The sequence below is a fragment of the Emydura macquarii genome, unplaced genomic scaffold (assembly GCF_026122565.2).
Source record: "Emydura macquarii macquarii isolate MOO-44397 ecotype Brisbane River unplaced genomic scaffold, CSIRO-AGI_Emac_v2 contig_3506, whole genome shotgun sequence".
Classification (NCBI taxonomy): domain Eukaryota; kingdom Metazoa; phylum Chordata; order Testudines; family Chelidae; genus Emydura; species Emydura macquarii.
Window position 1 is genome coordinate 2739802 of NW_027133643.1, and position 24863 is coordinate 2764664.

A 24863-nucleotide genomic window follows, 5' to 3' on the forward strand; every position below is an offset into this window, starting at 1 on the left:
TAGCAGTATACAGCGCACCGAGAAATCTCCCACCTTCTGAGACTACATTGCCCAGAATTCATCTTCCCCTTGCTGAGGGAGGGACGCCGTTTGCTCTGCTGGAGAGGTATCCTCCAACCGTCCCAGCAACTGGCTCAGCCTAACTGCCGCTACAGCCCTGCCTCTGTCCCTGGTGCTCATCCCAAGCAGCCTGCACGACCAGCGGCGCAAAAACAGCTTGGCTGATACCGAAATGCTCCCACTTCCCACACAGCTTCCCTTCCTGCCAGCACTGCAGCTGCCTCTCCTCCACACATCTCCCTAAAGCGCTGATGCACTTTCTACACAGTCATGGGGAGCCCTGCCAGACTTCCTTCTACCTGGGTCCCTAGGAGCTTGAGGAGCAGACTGTCAGGTCAGAGCTGGGATCCGTTGCCTGTGGGAGTGAATATTCCCAGGTCTCCTCTCTGTGCCCCAGCAACTTCTTGGCAGCCCCAGTGCTTGCAAATGATTTGTCTCTTCAGAATGGGCCTCCTGGTGCCCCCCATCTCTTGAATTTTCTCCTCCTCAAGGATTGACTAGCTTTTCTCTGTTTGAGCTTGACCTGATCAAGCCAGCCTGATTTCCATCTTCTCCTATAGAGAGAGGCCAGTTTCAGCACTTTGGCAGAGTTCTTCTCAGGATGCCTGAGCAATGCACTGTCACTGCATTGAAGTTTTCCCAGCTCCAAATGCTTTCTTCCAACCCTTTGGCACTGGGAAGCATCAGAAGCCCAAGCCCTGTGCTGTGAAACTCAGAACTTTCTGGACAAGGGGTCATTTGCCCTGTCTCTCCAAGTCAGCAAGGGTTAGATTTTAGTCCTGTTACATCCTTGTGCACAAACCTGTGAAGAGTAGGGACCTCTGCCCCATCTCCTAAACCTGCACATCTCTAGCGCTCCTGGGTCTGTTTTCCTCACTCTCTAGAAGGGTGACTTCCTTTGCTCAATTGAACTTTGTCATGCCTACCTTCAGTGATTCCAACCACCCAATCCACTGGCACTTTCTCTGCTTCACCCTCTGTGATCACCACCTGAAGATCCTGGTGGCTCTGACGGAAGCACCTGCATCCCTATTTCAGTGACATCCCGATTCAGGTGCTCTGCGCTCCCTTGGTGGAATGGTCACGGGACAGGCACTGCAGTACCAGCCAGTACCATGGTTTCATCATCATTCAGGATAAGTTCCATCTGCTTCTCTCTCAAGCCCTTCTGCACTTGGGAATAATCCTGGATTCCAGAATGGCCAAAGCCTCATCTGCGAACAGGCTTCAGGCTCTATTGGATTATGTCTCAAGTCCTGGTGCCCTCCTTCGCACTAGACGGAGATGATTCTTCATCTTTTGGCCTAATTTGCAGCCATGTAAATCTGATTCCCTGAACCCCTCTGCACCTTAAGTCCCTGTGTGTCTCCCTTTTGCCTAGATGCCACCATATGTATTATCGGTGTGGATCTTTTTCCTTCACCCCCAGTATGTTCCTCTTTTGCCTAGTGGTCCCACTTATCCCCATCACAGTGGGTCTCTCTTTACTTTCCCACCATTTCCTGCCAGTCTCTTGGGATCCCTTTCAGCCCATGAGATTTTTATTGGCACAGGATCAGAGAGAGAGCATCATCTTTCGTGCGCTTCAGGCCGTCTTGTTAGTCAGACCTGGGCATCCTGCTTGTTGACAACTGCATCCTGGTCTGAACAAGTATTGAACAGATTTCCCTTTTAGTGGGACCAGTCACTGATTTTTTTTTTTTAGGTGCTCATGGATCTCCCAGTTGACCCCCTGAAAGTCCTCTTCAAGCTATGGTCTCCTAAGGTGGCTGTTTCAGCCATTAAATCGCTTCCAGATGGGTGAGAGAATTGAGCTTTCTCATTATTTCTCTCATTATCATAGGCACTCACACGTGCTTGTTCAGAAAAGTTTGCCAGTTTTCTGTTTTGAGGCTGCCACGAAAACGGAGAGGTGAAGAGCTGCATCATACTTTCCTACTAGCAAGCCGTCCGCCAGCCCCTCAGCTGGTCAGTTGTTACTCTACAGAGGAGTCACAGTTTCCTGGGTTGTGAGGGCTGATGCACCTACTTCCAAGGCATATAAAGTGTCAGTGGTCATCTCCACCCACCTATAAAGTGCTGTCAGCTGGAGCTGTCTGCATCTAAAGATGCCTCCTGTGGTTGCAGGGCCTGCAAGGTAAGCCCTGCTGCTCAGTGTACTGTTTTGTACATCCTTTGATTGTCCTGACCGGCATGATGGAAGAGGGTCATATGCCACAGGAAAATTATTCCCTGGTAATTCCTTTATTCATAATCCTTTCTTCTCCCATCGTATATGCACCTGCCTCCTCACATCCATTTATCCATGTATCGCTCTTTCCCATATTGCTACCTTTTAAAAACTTCTTTCTTTTCCTGAATCTTCTCTTTCTAAAAAGAATTGGGCAGACTGGAAACTTTATATATATGGCTTGACTCACAAATTGTTTGCCTTTTTGCTTCCTGGTAGATTGGAATCATGTGTTTGTGTTTAAGTACCTTGCTGAATTGGGGCCAAAAGTAGGAAAATAAGACATAAATTAAATAGGATAACTTATTTTTAAGATAACATTGTGAACAGGAACATCTTTTTCAGGCAGGTGCTTTTATCTTGGAGTCTGCAGTGCTTTCTGTGGTGGCTGGCCTTGGGTATGGTCTTCAGTCTGAACACCCAAATGCGGTACCTGTAGTGTCACAAATGCAATAGTAACAGCAGGAAAACAGGCTTTATGACAGGTGCAAAACCGCGCAGTTGAAAGTAACAAACCTATCATTCCAACTCTGAGGGGAATGAGATGGGAATTTCATTGTTGCTGCCATCAGGTAAAGTTTCTTTTTTGCGGAAGTTTTCAATAAACTTGCTGAAAGTATCATTTTGAATCCTGCATGTTAGACAGAGGTGGAATTAGTTAGAAGTGCTTGCCTTTCCACTGAAATTATCCATAAATTTCAGTGATCGACCTAATTACTTAGTACATGTGAACAATGAGCTGGCAACATGTTCCTGCTTTAGCATGGTTCCTTTTTCTTCCACTACACAGTATGTTAGAGTATTATAAATACTTGAAGTACTACGATATAGTCCCTTTTCTTTCAGAGTTCATGAAGATTGAAAAAGTACTGCTGCTTTTAAAGCTTAGACAGGATGCTGTATTTGTCAAGTAAGGATCACTGTAGTCTGCCCTTTTATCAATGGTAAGATTTTATAGATAAACCTATTTTGGAATATACATATATGATAAAGTCACCATCACTGTTCAGTGTCTTGCCAGATGCTGTGTAAAGTAATCTACATAAATCTAACTACTCAGATGAACCTTCTTAGATGTCAGTTTACAGCTTGTATTTATGTTTGGGTTGATCAGATTAAAATACTGCAGATACAGATTGTGTTGTTAATATTAAATTTTGTATTCCGGTCTATAATAAATGATTTTTCCTCTGTGCATTGGAAAAACTGGTTAATAGAGCTCATAAGAGGGTTTAATTAGTAGGCTGTTTGTGAAACAGAATAGGTATTCTGAGTCACTGTTCAGAATTACTCTGAAATTTCTCTGTGTTGAATTGTTTTTCTTGTTTCCGTTGTTGTTTGACGCAGGATGTTTGGGTACAGGGAGCGCTGCTTAAATATAGCTGAATACAATAATTTAATGACAAAAGCACTAGGTTTTTTAATTAGCAGTCAAGCAGATTTCAGACATTGCTACCAGAATATATTTTATACACTGTATAGCAATCCTGTCTTTTTAAAGGACTGTTTTCTTCTTTTTCCACTACTTTTATGTGCTTCTAAATGCAAGTTTCACTGCCACCACAACAAAAAAAACCCTGATCTGAGGTGGTTTACCTCTCTTTTGGTTAGTCGTCGTCTTACCCGTTCTCCTTGCATGGCAGAATGCATTCTTGGCCTTCCAGCAAAAATTCCTTTTCTGTAGACCAGACCAAAATGTTTCTGTCTCGGCAGTGTTTGTGCTGAGCCCTGCCAGTACAATTCCTTGATCCATCAGTAGGGTCATCTGCAGCGATAGAACTTGTATCAGTCACCTGGCTTAGTTATCCCTCGGTCTTTTTCTTTTCTCTTGAATAAAATAGTGCACATGTCATTTAATCACTTAGGGTAGTTGGGTTTTTGTAAACTTTAGGTAAAATTTTCAAGAAAGCCTGGAGTGACTTAGAAATCTGGAGTCTTATCGGCAGGGTCAGGTGATGCTCACTATTGGTGATTACTAAAGAGCGTTAACGTCTTGAGCATTAATCGGCCCATGTAGACCCTGCTGACGCGCACTAAAGGTTCAGCAGTGTGCTTTAATGTACTGTTTCAACAGGTAGTGTGCACCTGCAGATTCCATGCGGACCAGTTAATGAGGAACATGTAAATGCTCTTTAGAACTAACACCCCCATGGTTAGCATTATCCCACCATGTAGACAAGCCTTAAATCCCATTAGCGGATGGGATTCGGGTTCCCAAGTGCTCTGTCTCTGTGTACAGTGCAGTATGTTCATCTGTAAATGATATACACTAATCTTACTTGTTACTTGAGAAAGATATGGCCAATGAAAGTTCAGAATCAAATCTGTTTTCTGTGTGCTGCCTCCAGTTTTCACACAGCTTATTTGGTACAGTGATGTATTCACAACTGAGGTTTCAGTTGCTTTTCACCTTAATAAGCTTAAGTTGTTTGATAAATTCCACATTCAGTGTTGAGTTTTGGGAATCCGGAGGAGGCAGTGTCCTCAGTGATGAAGCTTGCACCACTTCCTTAGGGAGACTGTTCCATAACCTAACAGTTATTGCGGCCAGGAAGTTTTTCTCTTGAAATTCAGCCTATTATTTTTTTCTTCTTTCTTAATTTCATCCCATTTCCTGTGGTTACACCTACAGATATCACACTAAATGATTCCTCTCCCTCCTTAGTTATATACACTTCAAATATTTGTAGGTTGTTATGCCTTTTTTTAGTCATCACTTAGCACCTCTACAGTGTATTTTAATATTTCGTTCTGTTTTACTTGCCTCAGAAGTCAATCTCCAGTCTCCTGATCAGCTCCATTGCTGTTCTCTGAAAAATGCCTCCAGTTTGTCAGTATTTTTCTCATGTCCCAAAATTAGTGCATTATTCTAAGTCTAGCTGGGCCAGAGGTGTAGAGAGAGGGAGCTGTTACCTCCTTGCTCTACGATGTGATGCATTTGTTTATGCATCCTCTTTTGAGGTGAAAAGTAGGAGGGCAGTTATTGCATGTTGCAAACTTGTGTAATTTGATTTGTGCTTTGCCCCCCCGTTCTAGGTCTTTTCTACCATCATTGCTTCCCATTTTTCTCCTCTGATTTGTGTGTGTGTGCGCGCGTGTATTTTTCCCCAGTATACTAGTTTTCATCTTTCCATGTTGAATCTTCATTTTATTTCTACCTGTGTTACTAACCTGTGCCCCTTTGTGTTTGCCTTTTCTTCTGTGTTGGATTCACTACTCTGGACAGAAATCATAAGTCAGTGGAATTTTTGTCCCAATTGTGTATTACTCCAGATCAGTGGATTTCTGTGGAGGGCTATAGCGCAATTCTGTTCTTGAAAAATTGTTCTTTCCATAACATAAAATCCACAGGACTCCATGCTTCTCACAGGAAGATGGGGGGGAAAAAAGAAGGAAAAAAGGAAGAGAGGAGAGAGTGTGAGAACTAAACACAAAGTAGGGAGAAAAAATTCATACAGTTGCTCAAGGAAGTGGACTACAAATTCTCTCATACACTCAATTTAATGGGCTACAAAAGACTATATGTATCTTGTCTCTGTTTTAGTGTTAATTTCTTCCACTTTATAAAATATGTTTCAGGTATGCTAGTGATGCCAGCCTTCCTTTAGTGCCAGGTGTCTAGAGTGTTGCAGAACAGACCTCTGTCGGATCTTGATACAGTAGTTCTATCTCCAGATTGGGGGGACATTGTTACAAGAAGAAACTTAAGGGTTAAGTCTTCCAAAATACAATCTGTCAGTTGTGCCTTTTAATTTAACAACACTGGGCTAATGCTCATTTACACTGCAGTGGCAGGGCAAAATGGAAAATGTACACCGCTTTTAAACTCCTTTTATCTGTTAGAGAGATGTAAAGAGGCAGTGTAGTATAAATCAGAATCACACCCACTGACCTCAGATTACAATTGGTCAGAAAATCTTGGGTTTTTTTTTCCCATTAAAAACATCAGCTTTTCTGTGGTTTTCAATTTTTCAAAGTAGTTTGACTGAATTAACTCAACTTCATTCTCAAGCAGAGGAGGGTTGGCCCAATGGTTTGGGTATTGGCCTAACACTTGGAAAGTGTGGCTTTGGTTCCCTGATTTTGGGCAAGTCACTTAATCTGTTTGCCTCAGTTCTCCATCTGTGACATGGGGATTATTGTACTTCTCTACCTCACCAGGGTGTTTGTAAGGATTAATGTACGGAAGATTGTGTGGCACTAAGATACTACGATAGTGGGAGCCGTATAGGTATCCTTAAAATAGATAGGTTCAGTCTCCAACCAACTTGACTGCTTCCAACTCTTATTTGAGCTCTGCATTCAGTGTGTTCCAGGTTGTAACTGGTGCAGTAATCACGCACGGTGACCTCGGTTCTTACAGCTCCATGCAACACTTGGGTAAGCACAAAGTTTTGTTTGAGATGAGATGTAAAATAGAAATCCCAACTGCTTGAGGTCATTAAAAGACCATAGGGCGCTTTCTGTAAAAGTCGGGGTGTTATAATTGGTGTCCCGGTCAAATTCCAACTGGAGTAATCTTCCCTTGAAGCGCCTTTTGGACACTCTCGTCTTCATTTTCTCTTTTGAATGGTTGTGCTGTGTCACGGTCACTGTGCGTTTCATCCTCGAAGTTGCTGTATTTTAGTTGTGTGCTGCCTATACGTACTGGGTGAGATTTCCAAACCTGGTCAGCAGTGAGTGCTTTTGAGTGATCATATCATGCCCATTTTGTAGGTTGGTTTGCTTAGTTTCATAGGAGTTTTGGGATACTTCAGGCCACTAAAAGCTATTATCTTACATTAAAACATTTTGTCAGAAATGTAAAGTAGGACAAAGCAAGCGTTGTTGTAATCTCCCTGTTGCAGTTTGTGAAAACCAGGTTTTTATAGTCTAGTGCAGCTCTGACTGGATGATCTTTTTCTTTTAGCTCTTTGTGTAGGGCTGCCATATTTGAGGCTGATTATTCACTGCAGACTAGAGACTCTAAAACTCACGAGGTGATTTTGACCTGGTGAGTCTTAAACATTTGGTTGTTTCACATAGGAATATAGGAATTCTTTGGAGATTTTGAACAAATCTTTTTTCTTTCTGGTCTGTCTTTTTTTCATCTTTTCTGTACAGTTTCTTGTACCTCCCTCATTGTCATGCTATCCGAGCACCTTCCAGTAGTACATTAAACAATTTGATTAAAATCTGCACCATAGGAGGGACAATTGGGACGTGTAGCATTTTGTTTAGTAGGGATTTGTTTTTAAATACATAGCAGTTTGAGCATTATATTAGAGAAGGGAGTGCAGCTTGCACTTAGAAGGAGAAATCTTGAAGTTTGTGATAGTCCTTCGTTCCTGTGGGAGTTTGTTCCACAGTTTTGGACTAGCCCCTTCCCTCTCCCCAAGAGCTCAGTCTACTGCACAGATGAGCTTTTATCAGATTCCCTCGGGCATAACTAGAGTTTAGGTGGTGCTAGAAATTCGCTTTCTGTGATATTTCCTATGGGAGAGAGTAACCTTTGCCATTCTGATTGCAGGGCTTCAGTGCCTTTAGGGGAAGAATTTTCTGAAGGATACCATCCTTTCAGAGCAGGAATTTGTCAGCGGGCGCATTTTAAACACTGTTGCCTTATTGAAGCTTCCAGCTGGATGCACTCTTAAACCATGAAACTTATGAGCTTCCCCTTAAGTTTAGTTTTGCTGATTTATTTTGTCCCCAGGTGATGAGTGTCTTGGGGGGTGGGGATGGAAGCGAAAGCAGGGAGCAGCATCCTTGTTTTTCCTGGGAATCCCAGCTATCCCTGTCCTGTAAGACTCCCTTTTCTAACTTAAGACTTTTGTTACTAGCGTCTCCATTTTAACTGGCAATAAGCTGTGCTCTCTAATTGTAGCTGTACTGTTGCCTGCAGGAGGGTGTTCAGCATTTTTTGGACACTGGAAGGGGCCTTGGAACTTACTTAGCAACAACTCACTGTTCCCATAGTCTAGAGCACTATTGCATCTTGTAGGAAGAACATGCATATTAAGAGCACCAAAAATATATTGGGTTATTTGCTCTGGCATTATCTCTATAAATCATAAGGTTCTCTAATTTAAAGTAGGTAGTTTTGGATTTACTCTGCTTGGGCCCACCTTGCCTTCTGTAACCTCTGAGATACACAAATGCTTACGAATCACTTTCAAAATGGAACATAGTTACTGCTTCAGTAGTACTGGATTATTTCCTGTGCCCCGTATTCTTTTAGGAGGCACCATTAAAAATACCTTTTTGGTTTTGTCAGTGACCAAATTTCCAGTTCATCTCTCTCCCTTTTGGTTTGAGAATGACCCTGAAAATGCTTGCCAAATTTGAGTAGACATGACCATGAGATTGCCGTAGAAACAGGCTCTCTCTTCATTCTTGGACAAGCAGCAGCTTCCCTAAACAGAGTTCTGTTTATTCTGAAGCAGTTCACCTCTATTATAAATAGCCTGTAGGGTAGTTAGACACTGTGTTAGAAAGCTACCCCCAGCACAAGACAAGTAGTGACCTTTACACTCCGATTATAATGGCATATGGCAGTGAGGGGCTTACCTTAATTGTCTGATCTTAGTGGCATTATGTACAGACCTTTTTCCATACTCTTCTTTCAGTACAGATTTCTTGGATGACAGCAGCTTCCTCTGCCCTTCTGTGAAAGGGATGAAAAGACAGATGATATATCAGGTTACTGTGAAAATCGACACCATATAGGAGCAAGAATACAGAGGGCAAGTGACTGAACAGGAAGTGTTTCATCTTTAGTATGTTCTCACCTCCAAAGATTATTGCTAATAAGAATATGGACAGTTCTTTGTGAACAGTGTCTGGAAGGAAAGGGACTCTAAGATCATCAGAGTCAGTAGGCATAACCACTCGTAGTTATGAGTCATCCGATCAATGAACCATAAGTAAATACTTTTACAAAAGTTTGGTGAAGGATGGTTTAATGTAAGATTCAGCACCCAGTGAAGTGTGTTCCAACTGAGATCTGTTTTTCAATCAACTGATATAAAAGTAAAGACTGACTTTTCTGGACCCGTTGCTCATGATGTGTGCGTGTGTTTGCCTTTTTGTAGACCCCGACTTCCTTTCCCGAAGTTCCTCTGAGTGCTGAAGCAGAACAGGATATGGAAGTCATTCTCATTTTGCCCAGCTGGCTTAAATAAATGTAGTTCTTAGTGCTGCTCCTACTTGAAGATGAACTTTTGCCAGCGTTATTTTTCTGTTGCCAGATACCTTTCCTGTGGTGTTTTCTACAGTTTGGAACACTGAATGCTACTTAACTGTCTTTCAGGACCAGAACCATGCAGAACTTACTGCTTTCTCCCTCGGGATAGAGGGTCCCCCATCCGTCTTGTGTGTATGTGTGACTGTGGAGTGAAAACATTCAGTTTCCAATATCCTGGATTTCCTTCCGAAAGGCCTACGCTAGAGCTTGCTAGAAGGCCTGCTATTGACTATTTGAAACTTAAAAGAAGTTCCGTTTGTAAAACTTTCATTTGGAGGTCCTCCACTCTTCTTGTTTGCTTTTTCTTGGTGGTTGCCTTAAATTAACTACCTATGCTTAGTTCTTATTTTCCCCTGGTCTGAATCTCCTTCTCTCCAGTTCTTCCCTCCCGTTTTTAGGTGATTGCAGTCAGTTTCCCTTTTTGGGAACGATCATGGCAACTCAAATGCTGAACTTGGCAGCTCCTCTCTCGGTTCGTGCATTTTGTGGAATATCCATGTGACCCACTGTGACTGCTATGGCCTCTCCCCCAAAATAGAATGTCTTCAAATGAGATAAGATCATCCTTTGTCATTCCTCATTTTTTCCCTGTTCCTCCCTCTTCTTTCTACATTCCCCTAAAGTAAGCTGATTTTTCTTTTTTTAAAGAATAATTAAAAAAAAAAAACATGTGTTTTTTAAAATCCTCTAGAAATGTGTTGAGCTTCTCAAATATATTGGACACCCAGAAGGATGGAACCCTAAATACAATTAGGTCTCTTGTATTGCTGATGTTTTAAAGGGAGATAGTGAATGTTTTTAACTTTTGCCCCAGCTACTCTTCTTTTTTGTTTAAAAAAAAAAAAAAAAAGAAATGGCATTTTGCAAGCTTCTTTTAAACATGTTGAGAAGGCTCATTTTTCTTGTTTGCTTGCCGGCTTTCCTTAGGATGCAGTAAACAGCAGAATAGCCTGTGTAAACAGTACACAAAATGTTTTGCCTTTGCTGATTTGTAAGTGAAAACTATTAATCCAGTATGGTATGGAGGAGGGAAATACTTGTTAAAATTTTTTTTCCTAAACTTGTCTCCACTGGGAGACCAGGCCTGAGTTTGAAAGATACCGCTGTGGACTATATTAATGATTTGCACCTGTGTTTGGAAAGCTTGTAAAATGGAAAGATCCATTGTTCAGCTTGGCTAATTATTTATATTGTTATAATGCCTAAGGGCCCTACCCATGGACCAGGACCCCATTGTGCTAGGTGCTGTACAAACCCAAAACAAAAAGATGGATCCTATCCCAATGAGCTTACAATCTAAATATAAGGTAAAAGATAACAAATGGGCACAGACAGGGCAGTAAAATGAAACAGTGAGACAACATTGGTCAGCATGATAGACCGCGTTTTCAGCATAGCAGCAGCTGAACCATTGTCAAGTTTTTTGTAGGCAGCATGGCAAAGGTGAGTTGTAAGGAGGCTAATGAGGTAGCTTCACAGGGAGTTACAGGGCAGCTTTGGAGAAAGCACAAAGCTGTGTGTTTGAAAATGTAACAGTGGGCCACAGAGACTGGCATCATTGGCATCATCTCGGGTGGCCTAATAGGGAAGCATGTTGAACTTCAATTTGGCAACAGATCCTTCCCTGAATATCACAGAATTAAGTACAGGTGCAGGGGGTAGTGATTGAGAACTGAGCAATGTGTGATGTACGTTATTTCACCTGAAGGGATCTCTTTAAATTCCCAATCCAGGTGACATGTGATTGAATGTTGTTAACCATCTGATGGCTGCTTGGTGGCTGATGTAATGGCCCAGTTACTGAAGGAGAGAGATTGCGTTGCAAGAATAGCGCCAAAGTGGTGTACAGCAGTTGGCATTCACACTGACAATTTCAGGAGAGCAGCCAAAGATTTCAGTTAGTATCTCACCTTTAGATGTGGCAAGGTGCAGAGAAGAGGTAGTGTAAGGAAGCTGACATTACGGCTACCCATATTATACATGGTCTTTCAAACAACTAAAGAGCTCCAGTCGCCACTGCAGAAAACCTAGCACTTTTCGTTAGTGTGATGAAATTCCCTTTATTTAATAATAATAATAATAAAAACCCTACTTTTTAGGGGAACAAGCAGGAATAGTAGTAGCACGAAATAGAACATGCTAGCCCCACCTAATCATGGTGTCTAATGAACTAGTGGATTCCAAATGATAGAAAACAGACTTACAGTTGAACATGGTCCTGTGATGTCTCGTGTGGATGGACTGCGGTGCCCCTGCAGAGCCCCACTGAGATGACCAACTGCATGCTATATGTTGCCAGATCAGGGCCTAAGAAATTATATCCCTATTTAGAACATGCAATTAAAAAGATATGATCAAATAAATGAGAGTTCATATTTCTTGGTCCTGGTTTAAAACAAATCCTCTTCCCCCTCCTCCATAACCATTTGCACTACACGTGAATCTAAAGTCTTTTTTTCTGTCATGAGATTTATTGCTATTAAGAATAGTTTGAAAAGAATATATATTTAGCCTGATGTTTGTTCCATTTTTTTCTTTGCTGTGAACGTTTAGTACACTAAGAGTTTACAGTGACTGCTAGCATATGATCAAGAATAGCTTTTCACAAAATTATTTTTCTGTGGATTTTTCCTTTTGACTTTGTTGGCCAAAATATTATCTAGTATTAAAGCATTGCACTTTGGAGGAAACATCCATGTAGATACCTTTTTGCGTACAGGATGGCAGATCAGTGCAAATTATCTTTAATGCTGTAACTAAGGAACTGCAGAGAAAGGAATGAGGGAAATGAGAAGAATTTTTTTCTCCAGGTCAGTGTTATTTTTCTCTTCTATCAGCTGTCTCATGTCATTATCTCCCCTCCCCAAAGTTCCTTTTAGGTTACTTTTATCTATGTTCTCTTGCAAGTAGAGAGAAATGAGAGAGATGAGGTGAGGTAATATCTTTAATTGGAGCAACTTCTGTTGGTAAGAGAGACAAGCTTTTGAGTCAAACAAAGCTCTTCTTCAGGTCTGGGAAGGGTACTCAGAGTGTCACTGCTAAATGCAAGATGGAACAGATTGTTTAGCAATAAAACCTCCTTCAACTGCACACTCCTGGTTGTCACCTGTCACCTCACACTGGAACCCCTATGGGGTATCATCAAACTGCTACAACCCATACTTAGTGGGAACCACATCCTGAAAGAAATCTTTCCTGAACGCTTGCTTCTGGCCTTCAGACAACCTCCAACCTCACCATCAGAAACAAGCTCTCCACAGACCAGGACACACCAATTCAAAGCAGCACCAGACCCTGCCAGAACAACAGATGTAAAACCTGCAGACATATCTCCACTGCTACAATGATCAACACACCTTTCAAGATCCATGGATCCCACACGCACCATTACATGTGATAGGTGCATCTCATCTCATGCACTAAATGCCCCAGTAACAACTATGTGCATGAAACCAGACAATCACTATGCTATCAAATGAACTCACTGGAAAATAAAACAAAAACACCCTATCACCAGTGGGTGAACACTTCACAGAGTGATCATTCTATATGTGACCTATCAGTCCTCATCCTCAAAGGAAACCTGCCCAGCACTTTCAAAAGGCAAGCCTGGGAACTTAAATTCATAACTTTGCTAGACACTAAAAATCATGAACTGAACAGAGACTCTGGATTTATGGCTTATTACCCTACGTAACACACTAACCCCCTCTTTTTATCCTATGACTGCAGAGGTGTTAACTGGCCACAGTACGTTGTTCAGTCCCTTACAATATACGCTAATTACTTATGCTAAATAATCTGTTCCACCTTGCATTCCACCTGTGATGCTGGCAGCACGTTACTCATACCTGAAGAAGAGCTCTGAGTGGCTCAAAAGCTTCTCTCTCTCAACAGAAGTTGGTCCAATATAAGATATTACCTCACCCATCTTCTCTCTCTAACATCCTGAGAGTGACATGGCTACAGCTGAGAAATGAGACTGCTCACGTGAGTAACTCTTTCGCAGAGTCAGATCTTAAAACTAATTTTATTAACCTTTTGATGCTTTAGGGTGCTAGCTGGGACTCTGGAGATCTGGGCTCAGTACCTAGCTCTACCACAGAAGCCCTGTGTGACCCTGGGCAAATCCTTCAGGTGCAGGTTCTTAATAGGTCAGGGGTGGGGGGAGGGTGTGTAGGGTGTTTGTGTGTGTTGCAAGGCCTAAGTGACTTAGACCGCTAAATCCCATTTTCAGAAGTGACTTAGGCACCTAGGAACCTAAATCCCATTGACTTCCGTTAGATTTATGTGCCTAAATGCCTTTGTGGATCTGGGTCTAGAAGCCTGTCTCTTTTGAGAACGGGACTTAGACATTTAAGTCAGTTAGGCCTCGCAGTGCTGAGCAGAGCAACCCCTACATACCTTTGAAAATCTGGGTCTTACTCTCTCTGTGCCTCAGACAGTTCCCCATCTGTGAAATATTAAGTATTATTTTACTGAGATCTGCCAATGACAAGTGCTGTATAAGAGCGAGGTATTGATTATTATTTTATTTATTTGTATCGTGGTAGCACATAGAGTCCCACCCGTGGACCAGAACCCAAACTTCACCTCATGCCTCTCTTATCACTGTTGGCACTCCCCTCCCCCCCAGCCCTGGTTGGGAGCCCGGGCCAGGAGCGGGTCCAAGGCTGGGCGTAGGTCTGTGGTCGAGAACAGGAGCAGAACCGCAGCCAGGCAACGGTCGTGAGCTCAAGGCTGGGGGTGGGACCAGAGGCTTGGCCGGGAGCCAGAAGCTGGGACCGGAGCAGAGCTGGGGGCATGGCAGGGCTGGGCGGTGTTCTTTCTCCTCTTCTCCCCCCCTCTCCCCGCCCCGGGCACTGGCCCAGTTCCCACCACACACCCCCCGCCTCCCCCTCTACAGGACGTGTCCCACAGTTTGGGGACCTCTTTGCTATCCAGACACAAAACACAAAGATGGTCCCTGCCCCAAAGTGCGCTTCCCTACTTCACGGGGTATTGAGGATAAACATATTAAAGATTGTGAGGGGCTCATATAATACCCTAAGTAGACAGAAAACAGTGGAGGGGGGGGTGACATCAAAAGTATTTGTTACACTATTTATGCTTTTGGTTCGTTGCTCAATTTAACTTTTGAGTAGTGCCAGCTAACTTGTGTTGGAATATATTTGTTGAGATGAATTTAGCCATTCAGGAAGAATTGGGTGTGTTTTATGCTTGTTCTTCTAACCTGAATAAATGGAAACGCTCCCTGGATGTATGTAATTTAAAATAGCAATTTTCTGTCTGTAACACTGCATGTGGGCATTGTAGCAATGAAGTAAAGCATTTCTGCAGGGTTTTTTTTAAGATGCAGTATGCATTTAAGCCTTAAAAATTGAGCGCCTTGATCTGATCTTTAGAAGACGGAGACGCTCCTGGTATATATGGATTATGCAACACGTTCCTTGGTGGTTCTTTTTTCATAATCAGAGGGCCCAAACATGCTTTCTCTCTCTGCACAAAGACAAATGTAGCAGAGATGGAATCCCCTCCTCCAAATTAGGGCATATCTCCTCATTTACATGATTCTTTGTGATCTCTGCTTCCCCCATAAGGTGTGTGGGAAGGAGCTGGGTAGCTACTTCCACATTAGTGCAGTTAGAGCCCCATGGAGTACAGGTCATGCATGTTATCTCTCTCATTATGTGGGCTTTCCACAACCTTTCTTCCTCTTCCCCCCTCTTGAGCAGAATCAGGATAATTCCTCTGCACATTGGACCCCATGTGCAGGGAGGATTTGGACCTAGTATTTTCCAAACACATTATAAAATTGTATGACAACAGTGGGTAAGATTCAGAAAAGTGCTTGTCTCTTGGGAATTATTTTTAAACCCTGATTATCTCTGCTCACTTCTGCCCTACTTCTGCATGCCCAATAAGTGTCTGTGATTTAAAAAAAAAAATAGAACAAATGATTGGCATTTTCCAGATATTCAAAATAAATTAAATATGGCATATAAAACAAAGGGAGTTGGAGGCTTAAGTGCAAAATCTGCTTCTGTGTTGCTATTGTCTTTCATGACCTGTTAACAACATTCATATTGTAAATCAGTGGGGGAAAGGTCTAGTATTTTTGGTGTAGCTTTTGGTTATGTTTTTCTAGTCCATTATAGATACCTAGTTGTCCTTGCTCTCTCTATACCTATAACATTGTTAATAGTACATCACTAGCTACATGTTACTAAACTGAGTTGTTAAACCAGGTCGTCTCCTTCTACTGCAAACATAAACACAGACATTACCAGTATAACAGAAGCTGTTGAAATGATTTGGCTGCTAAAATGGGCTCCTGCCATCCGGATGCAGCAGCAGTTGTACCGTATTGTCTTTGCCGGCATCACCAAAATACTAAAGAAAGCATAATGCAATAGCTTGTCCTGGCACGTGATATTCTATCATTTCTTTTAATTTCTGTGTTGCCGCTCATAAGTCGGTAACATAATATAGAAAGTTTAAGTTGATTTTACAGCCAAATGAGCAATGTGTTTTGGAGGGATATGTTAAAATATGAGGCATCTGAACTTTCAGTTATGAAAACCAGATAGACTCTATAAACAAAGGCATGAGATGAGCATTCATTTTTATTTCATTTTAAATGGGAACCATGTTGCTTGTACAGCTGATCCTCGAGTTTGTTACAAACTCAGCACAAAGCTATTAATTGTGTTTATGCAATTCTGTTGATATCAACCTGTTATATGCTTTTCAGATAACTTGTAGAAAAACGCATTTTTAGCTCCCCTCACATTCGTGCCCTCCCTCCTGTTTTAGGTATCTAGTGGTTATTTAAAAATTATCTGTTAGCTTCCACAGTGTATTGAGGCCAAAATGGAATGGTGAAAAACTGACACCCTGCTGCCTGTACGTAGAGAGTCTAGGTGAAAGTGGTGATGAAAACAAACAGTAGAAGAGAATTTTGATTCCACATTTGGAAGTCATTCATGTGCTGAAAAGATACTGAGTCCTTTTTTGTTTTGTTTTGTTTCTTATGTTTCAACAGGGCAGAGTTTAGGGTATGGATTTGTTAACTATATTGACCCAAAGGATGCAGAGAAAGCCATTAACACTTTAAATGGACTCAGACTCCAGACCAAAACCATAAAGGTAAGAGAATACAAAGAGCCTTTTGCTAAATTTAGGAAGAGCAGTAAGTAGTTAAGACAGTTTTTGGAAATCTCATCCATATTTTAATCTGACAATGTAAAGGGCACAGCTAACTAGCTCTTTCTTTGAACAAGGGATGTATGGCAGATGGAATCTTTTTTTCTTTCAAACTGCTACTATTTTTATTCGTAAGGGGGGGAAAAACCTCAGCAAGTATTTTAAAGCATTGTAATGGAATTTAAAGTTAGGAAAAAACAGCCATATACTAGAGAGAACATTACCCATAGAAATCCATAGAACAAAAGTGAAATACACAGTTGAGTGACCACAACACGTTGTGTTAATTACAATTAATTTGGCATGTGGTTATCGAACATTCAGTTCATAAAAGGCACCCTGTAATCACCATATACTACTTCCCAGTTGAGATGTGCCATTTTCAAAAACCACAGTACTTTTTCAAAGATGATTATTCTAGTTTCACTGTTCTTTGTTTGATTCACTTTCTTGAAACCAAAACTGTCCCCAAAAGGACTAGTGACAAAGTTGAATAAACCCAGTTTGTTATGCAAACATACCTTTAGTTTCTCCCAAGTTTCCTCAGTGGTTGGAGCAAACTTCTGCACTGTAGAATTTCTTACTGCATCTCTGATTACAGGCAAGTAGCCTCTAGATCTGATCTCATCAGCTAATCAGAAGCAGAAGCGTTGCACCTTGAGAACAAGAGACCAATCATTGAGATTCTATATAAAATATTCTTTCCAAAATTCATCTTGCAGGAGCAAGACCATCACACTTGCATGTATTTATACTATGTACATGTACCAAAATGCTTACAACAGGTTTTTATGCAGTTACGTTTTTTATTTAATTTATCAGAATGTATAAAGTAAAGCAATAAAATCAACTATTCTTATCAACTTCTGCAGATTGAAACTTAATGCCCAGACTCATCAGTTTATTCATTCCACTTATAATTAAAAGTTGAACTGCAGCTTGCGCTCTAAACTTATCTTAAAGGGACACTCAAAATAAAAATCATAGTTTAAAAAAAAAACGGTCTTAATTGTTTTCTAAATGCCTTAGATTTAAAACTCAAAAGAATTTTAATAAACATCTAGTTCCTACTTTTAATGCTGTGCATTTACTATTTGCACATTATTCAGCAGGGACAAAGCATCTGAACTCTTTTTAGTAAATTTCTCTTTTTAATCACTTTCACATTTTGAGGAAGAACTGCACTGTTGTATTTGAGTTTCCAGTGCTGCTGGGGAATGTGTCAACTGCAAAAGAATATTTTATGTTTTGTAAAGCTACTTATATTTATATTATGCTTCTGTAACATTCCTTAAATAGTTTAATTTCACATTTATTTTATTCATGTGTCTTTTTAAGGAGTTATAAGATAGTTTACTGAGTTTTGATTTTGCTTATAAATAACTTAATTACTTTGATTTCAGAAGTGCAATTCTGTTGGAATTTTGAAGGCATTAAAAATGTAATAATAAACAAGAAAACAGATCTACTCTATATGCATAGGAGTTATATATATGTTTTACAAGCATTAGTAGAACATGTACAGTCTTCAAAATACACATATTTTAAATAGATATTAACTAACGTCACCTGAATTAATCTGAAGGAGCCTTATCTTTGAATCTCCAGGCTTTGTTGACTGTAACAATGTCATATAAGCAATAACACACAATAAAGCATGCATACTTATTGGGCAATTTGAATGCAGCTTGGAACTGCATCTATTGCAAATAAAATGCATCTCAAAAAGTGTTGTTTGAAGTAGCAAAATGACTTTTATTTAAACTCCCCCCCTGTCCCCACAAACCCTTTTACTGTATTTATTAATTCTCTTAAAATAGGCCCTTTCTGCTGTGTGTAGCACAGTTTGGAGGCTTCACAAAGTTAAAGTTGTTGAGGTCTGAACAGTATATTTTTAGTATCCTCTCCAACTCCCTCCAACATATTTAACTGGCATGGAAACTGCCTCTGAATTCCACCTTGGATTCCAGATACTTCAGCAAAGCAACAGCAAATCGTATTCAATTTTGTTAGATCACTTCACTTTATTCCATTATCCAGGCAGCCCCCCTCCCACCGTCCATTTCACATTGCACCACCACTTACCACAGGATCACTTTTGTTTTTATTTTATTTATTTATTTATTTATTGGATTAATGCACAGAAATATAAACACACCTAACTAATGCTCTAAGGGGCAATTAATAGATCTTTAAAAATGCAATAGATACTTAATGACGTTTAATACATATTGCTTTGCAGACTGAAACATTTATATGATTTAATTAAATGGTAGCATAAAATTTAAAACCAAAGTACTGATTACTTTCTCTGATTACTTCATGGATTTGATTTGATTTTTTTAAAGCCAAGAGAGGACCATTATTATCTAATCTGACCTATTTAGGGCCAGATTGAGCCTTTGGTTAGTGTTAATGTAAGGTGTAGCATGTAGTTGGACATGTCCCCAGGGAAGGCGCTTTTTTTTATTGCCTCTTCCTCTAGGGGGGGAATACTCTGAGACAACTCTCCACCAAACACTGATAAAGTCCTTGTGAAGCCTCCCCATCCCTACACCCAGAATCAAAGTCTGGGGAGGCTGTATAGGAGCATGTGGCTGAATGTTTTCACCCATCCTTTCGCCCCTGGATAGCTGTGTAAGGCTGGGCAACAATCTGCACCTGAACCTGGACACATTTTTAAAGGCAGAAGTCCATGTGCAAAAATTTTGTGTGCAAGTGCACACAAGAATACTTACAGATGCAGCCATGTGCACGGAATGCCACGTGGTCCTTGGGGGAGGGAAAGTCTTTTATTTTTCTTTTTTAAATTTTTAGCCTTAAATCTTTAAATTTTGTGTTTAGACAATTGAAAGCTAGTCTTTAAAAAAAGAATTAAAATTAGTTCAGGTACTACACCTGTCCCTGCATCTCAGCCATGTCATGTTCATGGCTTTACAGTTGAATTTCTTTGCTGTTTTTTTTTTTAAATGTTCTTTTCTGACCTGATACTTAAGAAAGACCCATGTAAACGAGAGATTTTTGACTCTGCAGGGGAATTGGCAAAACTGACTATACACAATCTGCTATCAAATGTACAGAATAAATGAATGGAAGAAATAGATATTTGACTTTAATTTCATTGTATTATAGGTAATCGCTTTTATCAATGAGCTAAAATATTCATATTCATGAGTGTTTTGTTTTTTAAGACTGTCCTTTATAATCGAAGCTGAGAAGTGACTGTTTAGCAGAATATCTGTTTGGGGGAAGAGTCCAAATAGTGGATGTGGGTGTATGTTCATGTATTTAGTTGTAGATGATTATGTGAGCTTTAATCATATTCAGCTAATCTATTGCATATTTCAACCAGTCTGTTTTATATCATTGTCATCTTTTTGTGAGGGAAGGGATACTGTTTATAGTTATAGATAAAACTTTTATGTAGTTCCACAAAACATTTTTGGGTGAATGAAGATGTCAGATGTTTGAAACAAATCCATCGGCTGGAGATGGTATCCATTTTAAAAAGATTAATTTTGCCCATCTGTGAAAGTGGTATGGAAGCCTACTTATAAAGGTCACTGTTGAAGATTGGCTAGAAGTTAAGTTGAATGACCTATCAGAAAGGAAGCAAGATGTACCATGCATAACCTACCCATTGCTACACATTGCTTAAACTCTGCGCCTGAGCACTGAATAAAATGGGTAACATTTTAAGAGGATGTGGAGGAAGTGTTTCATAATGTTCTCAAATGATTCAGAAGATCTGAGCATTATGTTAGAGGGTGTTAGTACAAGGAGGGGATATGGAATTTTGAAGGGAGGTTTGAAATCAAAAGAAAACTATTGTCTGCGGAAAGCATAGTCCCATTCATTTTCCCTTGCCCTACCATAAGAGAAATAGATTTCCTCCCTCCCTGGGAGAAGTGAGCAGGATTCTATCTCATTAGAACAAACTGAAGAGGACCTGTAAAGTGCAGAGGGAGATCCTGACAAATAACCCAAATGTTGCCTAATAAGGTGCTATCATAAAGACCCAAGATGGTCTAAACTCTTGATTCCTACCAGTAAATCCAGTTTTTAAACTCCTTCTGTGCTTAAAGACAGATTCAACACCAAACTGATAAGACCATTCAGTGTGGTCAAAGGCTTTCTCTGCATCTCAGGTTACTACAATGTCAAGCCTTTTGAAAATGAAGTTAATAGATAGGGTAATATATAAGTGCTGATATTTAATAGTTTCTAGTGAGTGTTAGAAATGTTTACTGTTGATAAGCTCTTTTGTGTGGGTCCACAGGACTGTGGGTGTTGATGATGATGATAACTTAAAGCTATTGAACAAGACATTGTCAAAGACTGGGAAGAACGATTAGCTACTTTACAGTTGTGTTTTTCTGCAGCGGACTGTAGCAGCATTACTTTAAAATGTTAATGCATTTGTTGCCGTTTTCACCATGCCAGATTTTAGAATATTTGAATTCTCAGAGACCTGCCTGTATCTTACTGCAAGGCAAGCAAGTAATAGCAGGCTCAAACCCAGTCCACACCAATCATGCTCAAGAACGAAGGTTGGCTGTGAAGCATGCCCAGAAGGTTAACAAATGATGGCTCAGGCAGACCAAGGAGTTCCAAAGCCCCAAATATCCTGCCAGCAGTACCCAATCCCATTCAGATTGCAGGTGGGCTGCTGGTCATAGCTGCAGCAGTATGTACAAGGAGAAAGGACGTCCCTCATGTTACCAGGTCCCAAACTGTTTAGAGCTTTATGGGTTAAAACCAGCATAGCGAACTCCAGCCAAAAATGTATTGGCAGCTTGGTGATAATTACAGTGTGCTGGTGATGTCTTCTGCATGATGCTTTGCTAAATGAATGGGTGCTTCCATTTTGCACTGGTTCCAGTTTCCAAATGGTCTCAATATATAACCCCCAAGTAGAGCACATTACAGTTCTCTGATCTCCAGGTGGCAAAAGCGTGGATAATTACAGCAGGGTGCTCCCTTGGAAAGTGATGGTTGAACATATCAACTGATGCTCTTTTGAAATAATGGCATTTCATTCTGAAATGGGGTGACAGCATCTAAGGTGCATTTAACCAGTCTTTCAAGAACATGTAGCTGCACTCAGGCACCCTACTTCTTCCTCAACCTCAGGAAAGGTTTATAAGTATTGGGAGGGGTAAGGGAACAAATGGACATTTGTTGCTTTCTCTTTATGAAAATTCAGATTACAGGCTTTTGCAGGCTGCAGACTTGGGATATAGCTTTTCCCCACCTGTTCCTTTTAGAATTGAGTCTGTTTTTTTCCCCGTTGTGTAGCAGATCAGTATTAGTCATAAAGGAGAGATTTTTTCTGCTGTGGTTGTAGAGCTATGGTAATAAAATCTCAGGCAAAAAAAAAGCTTTAAAGATTCCACAGATCTCAGAAGATTTACGAAGTTACTGGTTTTTTGCTTTTTAAGAGAAGGTTCTCTAAGTGTAACCTTTTGGACTTTGTATTGCTCGTTAACATTCTCTTTCACCCTTCTGCCCATAGTAGCACTGCAGCTGTAACGAAAGGCACCTTTCAGTACTTAAGTTTGTGAAGATTTTAATTTGGCTTTGCCGCACTCAACATGCACCAGAGTGTCTTTATCTCTCAGTTTTGTGCATCTGCTCTAATTGAGATCTCTTACTTTAACTGCTTCACTTTTGCCAAGGAGTCCTTTCCATTCGACGCAGCATGAGCAATTATTTCTCTTAGCGCTGCTCTTGATGTTTCCCAGAGTGCTGCCTGGTCATTATCTATGGATAGCCTCCCTGAAATGATGGGACAGGCCCTTCTTTCTTATCTATAATCATAATTAATCCCAATAAAGCTGCATTGAAATGTCAAGTGTAAAACAACTCATGACCCCAAGACAAAAACAGTAGTCTTACAGGATGATGATGCTCTGGCTCTTGGACAGGAATGACACAAATATGCAAGGAATTTGGCATAATCAATGGGTTTTTTCTGCAGGGGATTTTCACACATTTGTGGATTTTTTCAAGCATTTTGTGCATGCAACTGGAAATGGGGAGGCAAAGGTTCTATTCCTGGGAATTTCTAAACATTATATATTACAATTTCCTAACTCAAAAAGTGTTGCAGCCAACATGGGGAAATTCTTTATTAGACTTTGTCTTAACACATAAAGAGGAACTGGTCACAGAACTAAAATGAATGGTAGCTTAGGTACAAGTGATCATGACTTCATCACATTAACATGGCATGCATTAACATGGATTAAAAACTGGCTAACAAGTCTCAAAATATAACTACAAACAGGGGAATAGTCATCAGGCTGGTGTGTTTCCAATGGGGTCCCACAGGAATCTGTTCCTGGCCCTACTCTGTTTAACATTTTTATCAGTGATCTGGAAGAAAACATAAAATCATCAGTGATGAAGTTTGCAGATGACACACAAATTCAGGGGCTGAGTAAATAGTGAAGAGGACAGGTCACTCATTCAGAGGGGTCTGGATCACTTGGTAAGCTGAGTGCAAGCAAACACTATGTCTTTTAATGTGGGTGAATGTAAGTGTGTATGTTTAGGAACAAAGAAGGTAGGCCATACTTCTAGGATGACTCTATGCTGAAAAGCAGTGATTCTTAAAAAGATTGAGGGCTCATGGTGGGTAATCAGCAAAGCATGAACTCCCAGTGTGGTGCTGTGGCCACGAGAGCTAATGTGAACCTGAGATGCATAATCAGGGAAACTCTCGGAATAGAGAGGTTATTTCACCTCCATATTTTAGCCCCAACGCGACTGCTGCTGGAACACCATGTCCTGTTCTGGTGTACACAATTCAAGACGGATGTTGTTAAACTGGAGAGGGTTCAGAGAAGAGCCATGAGAACGATTTTAAAAATTAGAAAACATGCCTTAGTAGAGTGGTCGATTCAAGGAGCTCAATCCACTTAGCTTAACAAAGAAAAGGTTACGGGTGACTTGATTACACTATAAAAGTACCTACATGGGGAATCAAGATTTACTGTTGGACTCTTCAGTCTAGCACAGAAAGATGTAATGCTATCCAGTGGCTGGAAGTTGAAGTAAAACAATTCAGACTGGGAATAAGGTGTAAATTTTTTAACAAGCATAATTAACAATTGGAACAATTTACCAAAGGTGGTGGTGGGTTCTCTGTCACTGACCATTTTTAAATCAAGATGCTTTTCTAAAAGATACACTCTAAGAGTTATTTTAGGGGAGTTCTGTGGCCTGTGTTATGTGGAGGTCAGACCAGATGACTACAACGGTCCCATCTAGCCTTGGAATTTGTGAATTCCTTCTCTGCCACCAACTGACTGTGACTTCAGCCAAGCCATTTCACTTCTCTGTGCCCTAACTTTCCAACTGTGGTAGAAAAATAAAATAGGTACGGTAATGTTTATTTGCGTTTTAAAGCACTTTGAGATCTATAAACAAAATACATTGTCTGAGTACCAAGTATTCATTTATTTTTCATTCCAGTGGGGTCTACTAGTGGGATTTTTTGGGGGAGGGGGTTGTTGTGTACAGTATTCCAGTAGCCAGATGAAGCTCCAACCAAATCAGACCCTGTTGTGCTAGGTGCTGGATGTATGCATAATAAAGGACAATTACTGTCAGGGTGCTTACATTCTAATAGATGAGACAGAGGTTGGGAGAGGGGAAGTATTATCCCCATTTTAACAGATGGAGAGCTGAGAGACAAAAGGATTAAGTGACTTGCCAAAGGTCACACAGAAAACCTGTGGCAGAGCCAAGAATTGAACCCAGATTTTTTGAATCCCAGTCTAATGCTTTGAACAGAAGACCATCCTTCCTCCCTGGGTAGCCATCTAAGGGACAAGTTGTCTTTCATAATTGTTAATAATGTGATCTGCCTTTGTAGCTGGGCCACATTTCACAAATCGTCTACAAAATCCCAGGGTTGCACAGAGAGCTGTAGAAGCTGGCAGCACAGTCAACATCACTTGCACCTTAACTTACAAAGATTGTAGCATTGTCTTAGGTATTTGAATAATCAGTACTGTAAGAGCTGTTCCTGTGGTCTTAGGGCATGTGTGCTGCCATACAACATTCACAGGTTACATGCGTAACACTAGTCTCGTGAGCTCCAAGCTGGCGGTGATTGGGAGCCGTGCAAGAGGCAGT

At 40.7% G+C, this 24863-nt stretch overlaps 1 protein-coding gene across 5 annotated transcripts in view; it reads left to right on the plus strand.

The window, feature by feature from the left end:
- The window catches only part of ELAVL4 (ELAV like RNA binding protein 4), a 97983-nt gene that overhangs the window by 58153 nt on the left and 14967 nt on the right, over positions 1–24863 (plus strand). For all 5 annotated transcript variants that reach the window (XM_067535466.1, XM_067535467.1, XM_067535465.1 and 2 more), the window contains exon 3: positions 16558–16661. In XM_067535466.1, coding sequence (XP_067391567.1) covers positions 16558–16661 — 104 coding nt within the window. The remainder of the gene's footprint in view (positions 1–16557; positions 16662–24863) is intronic.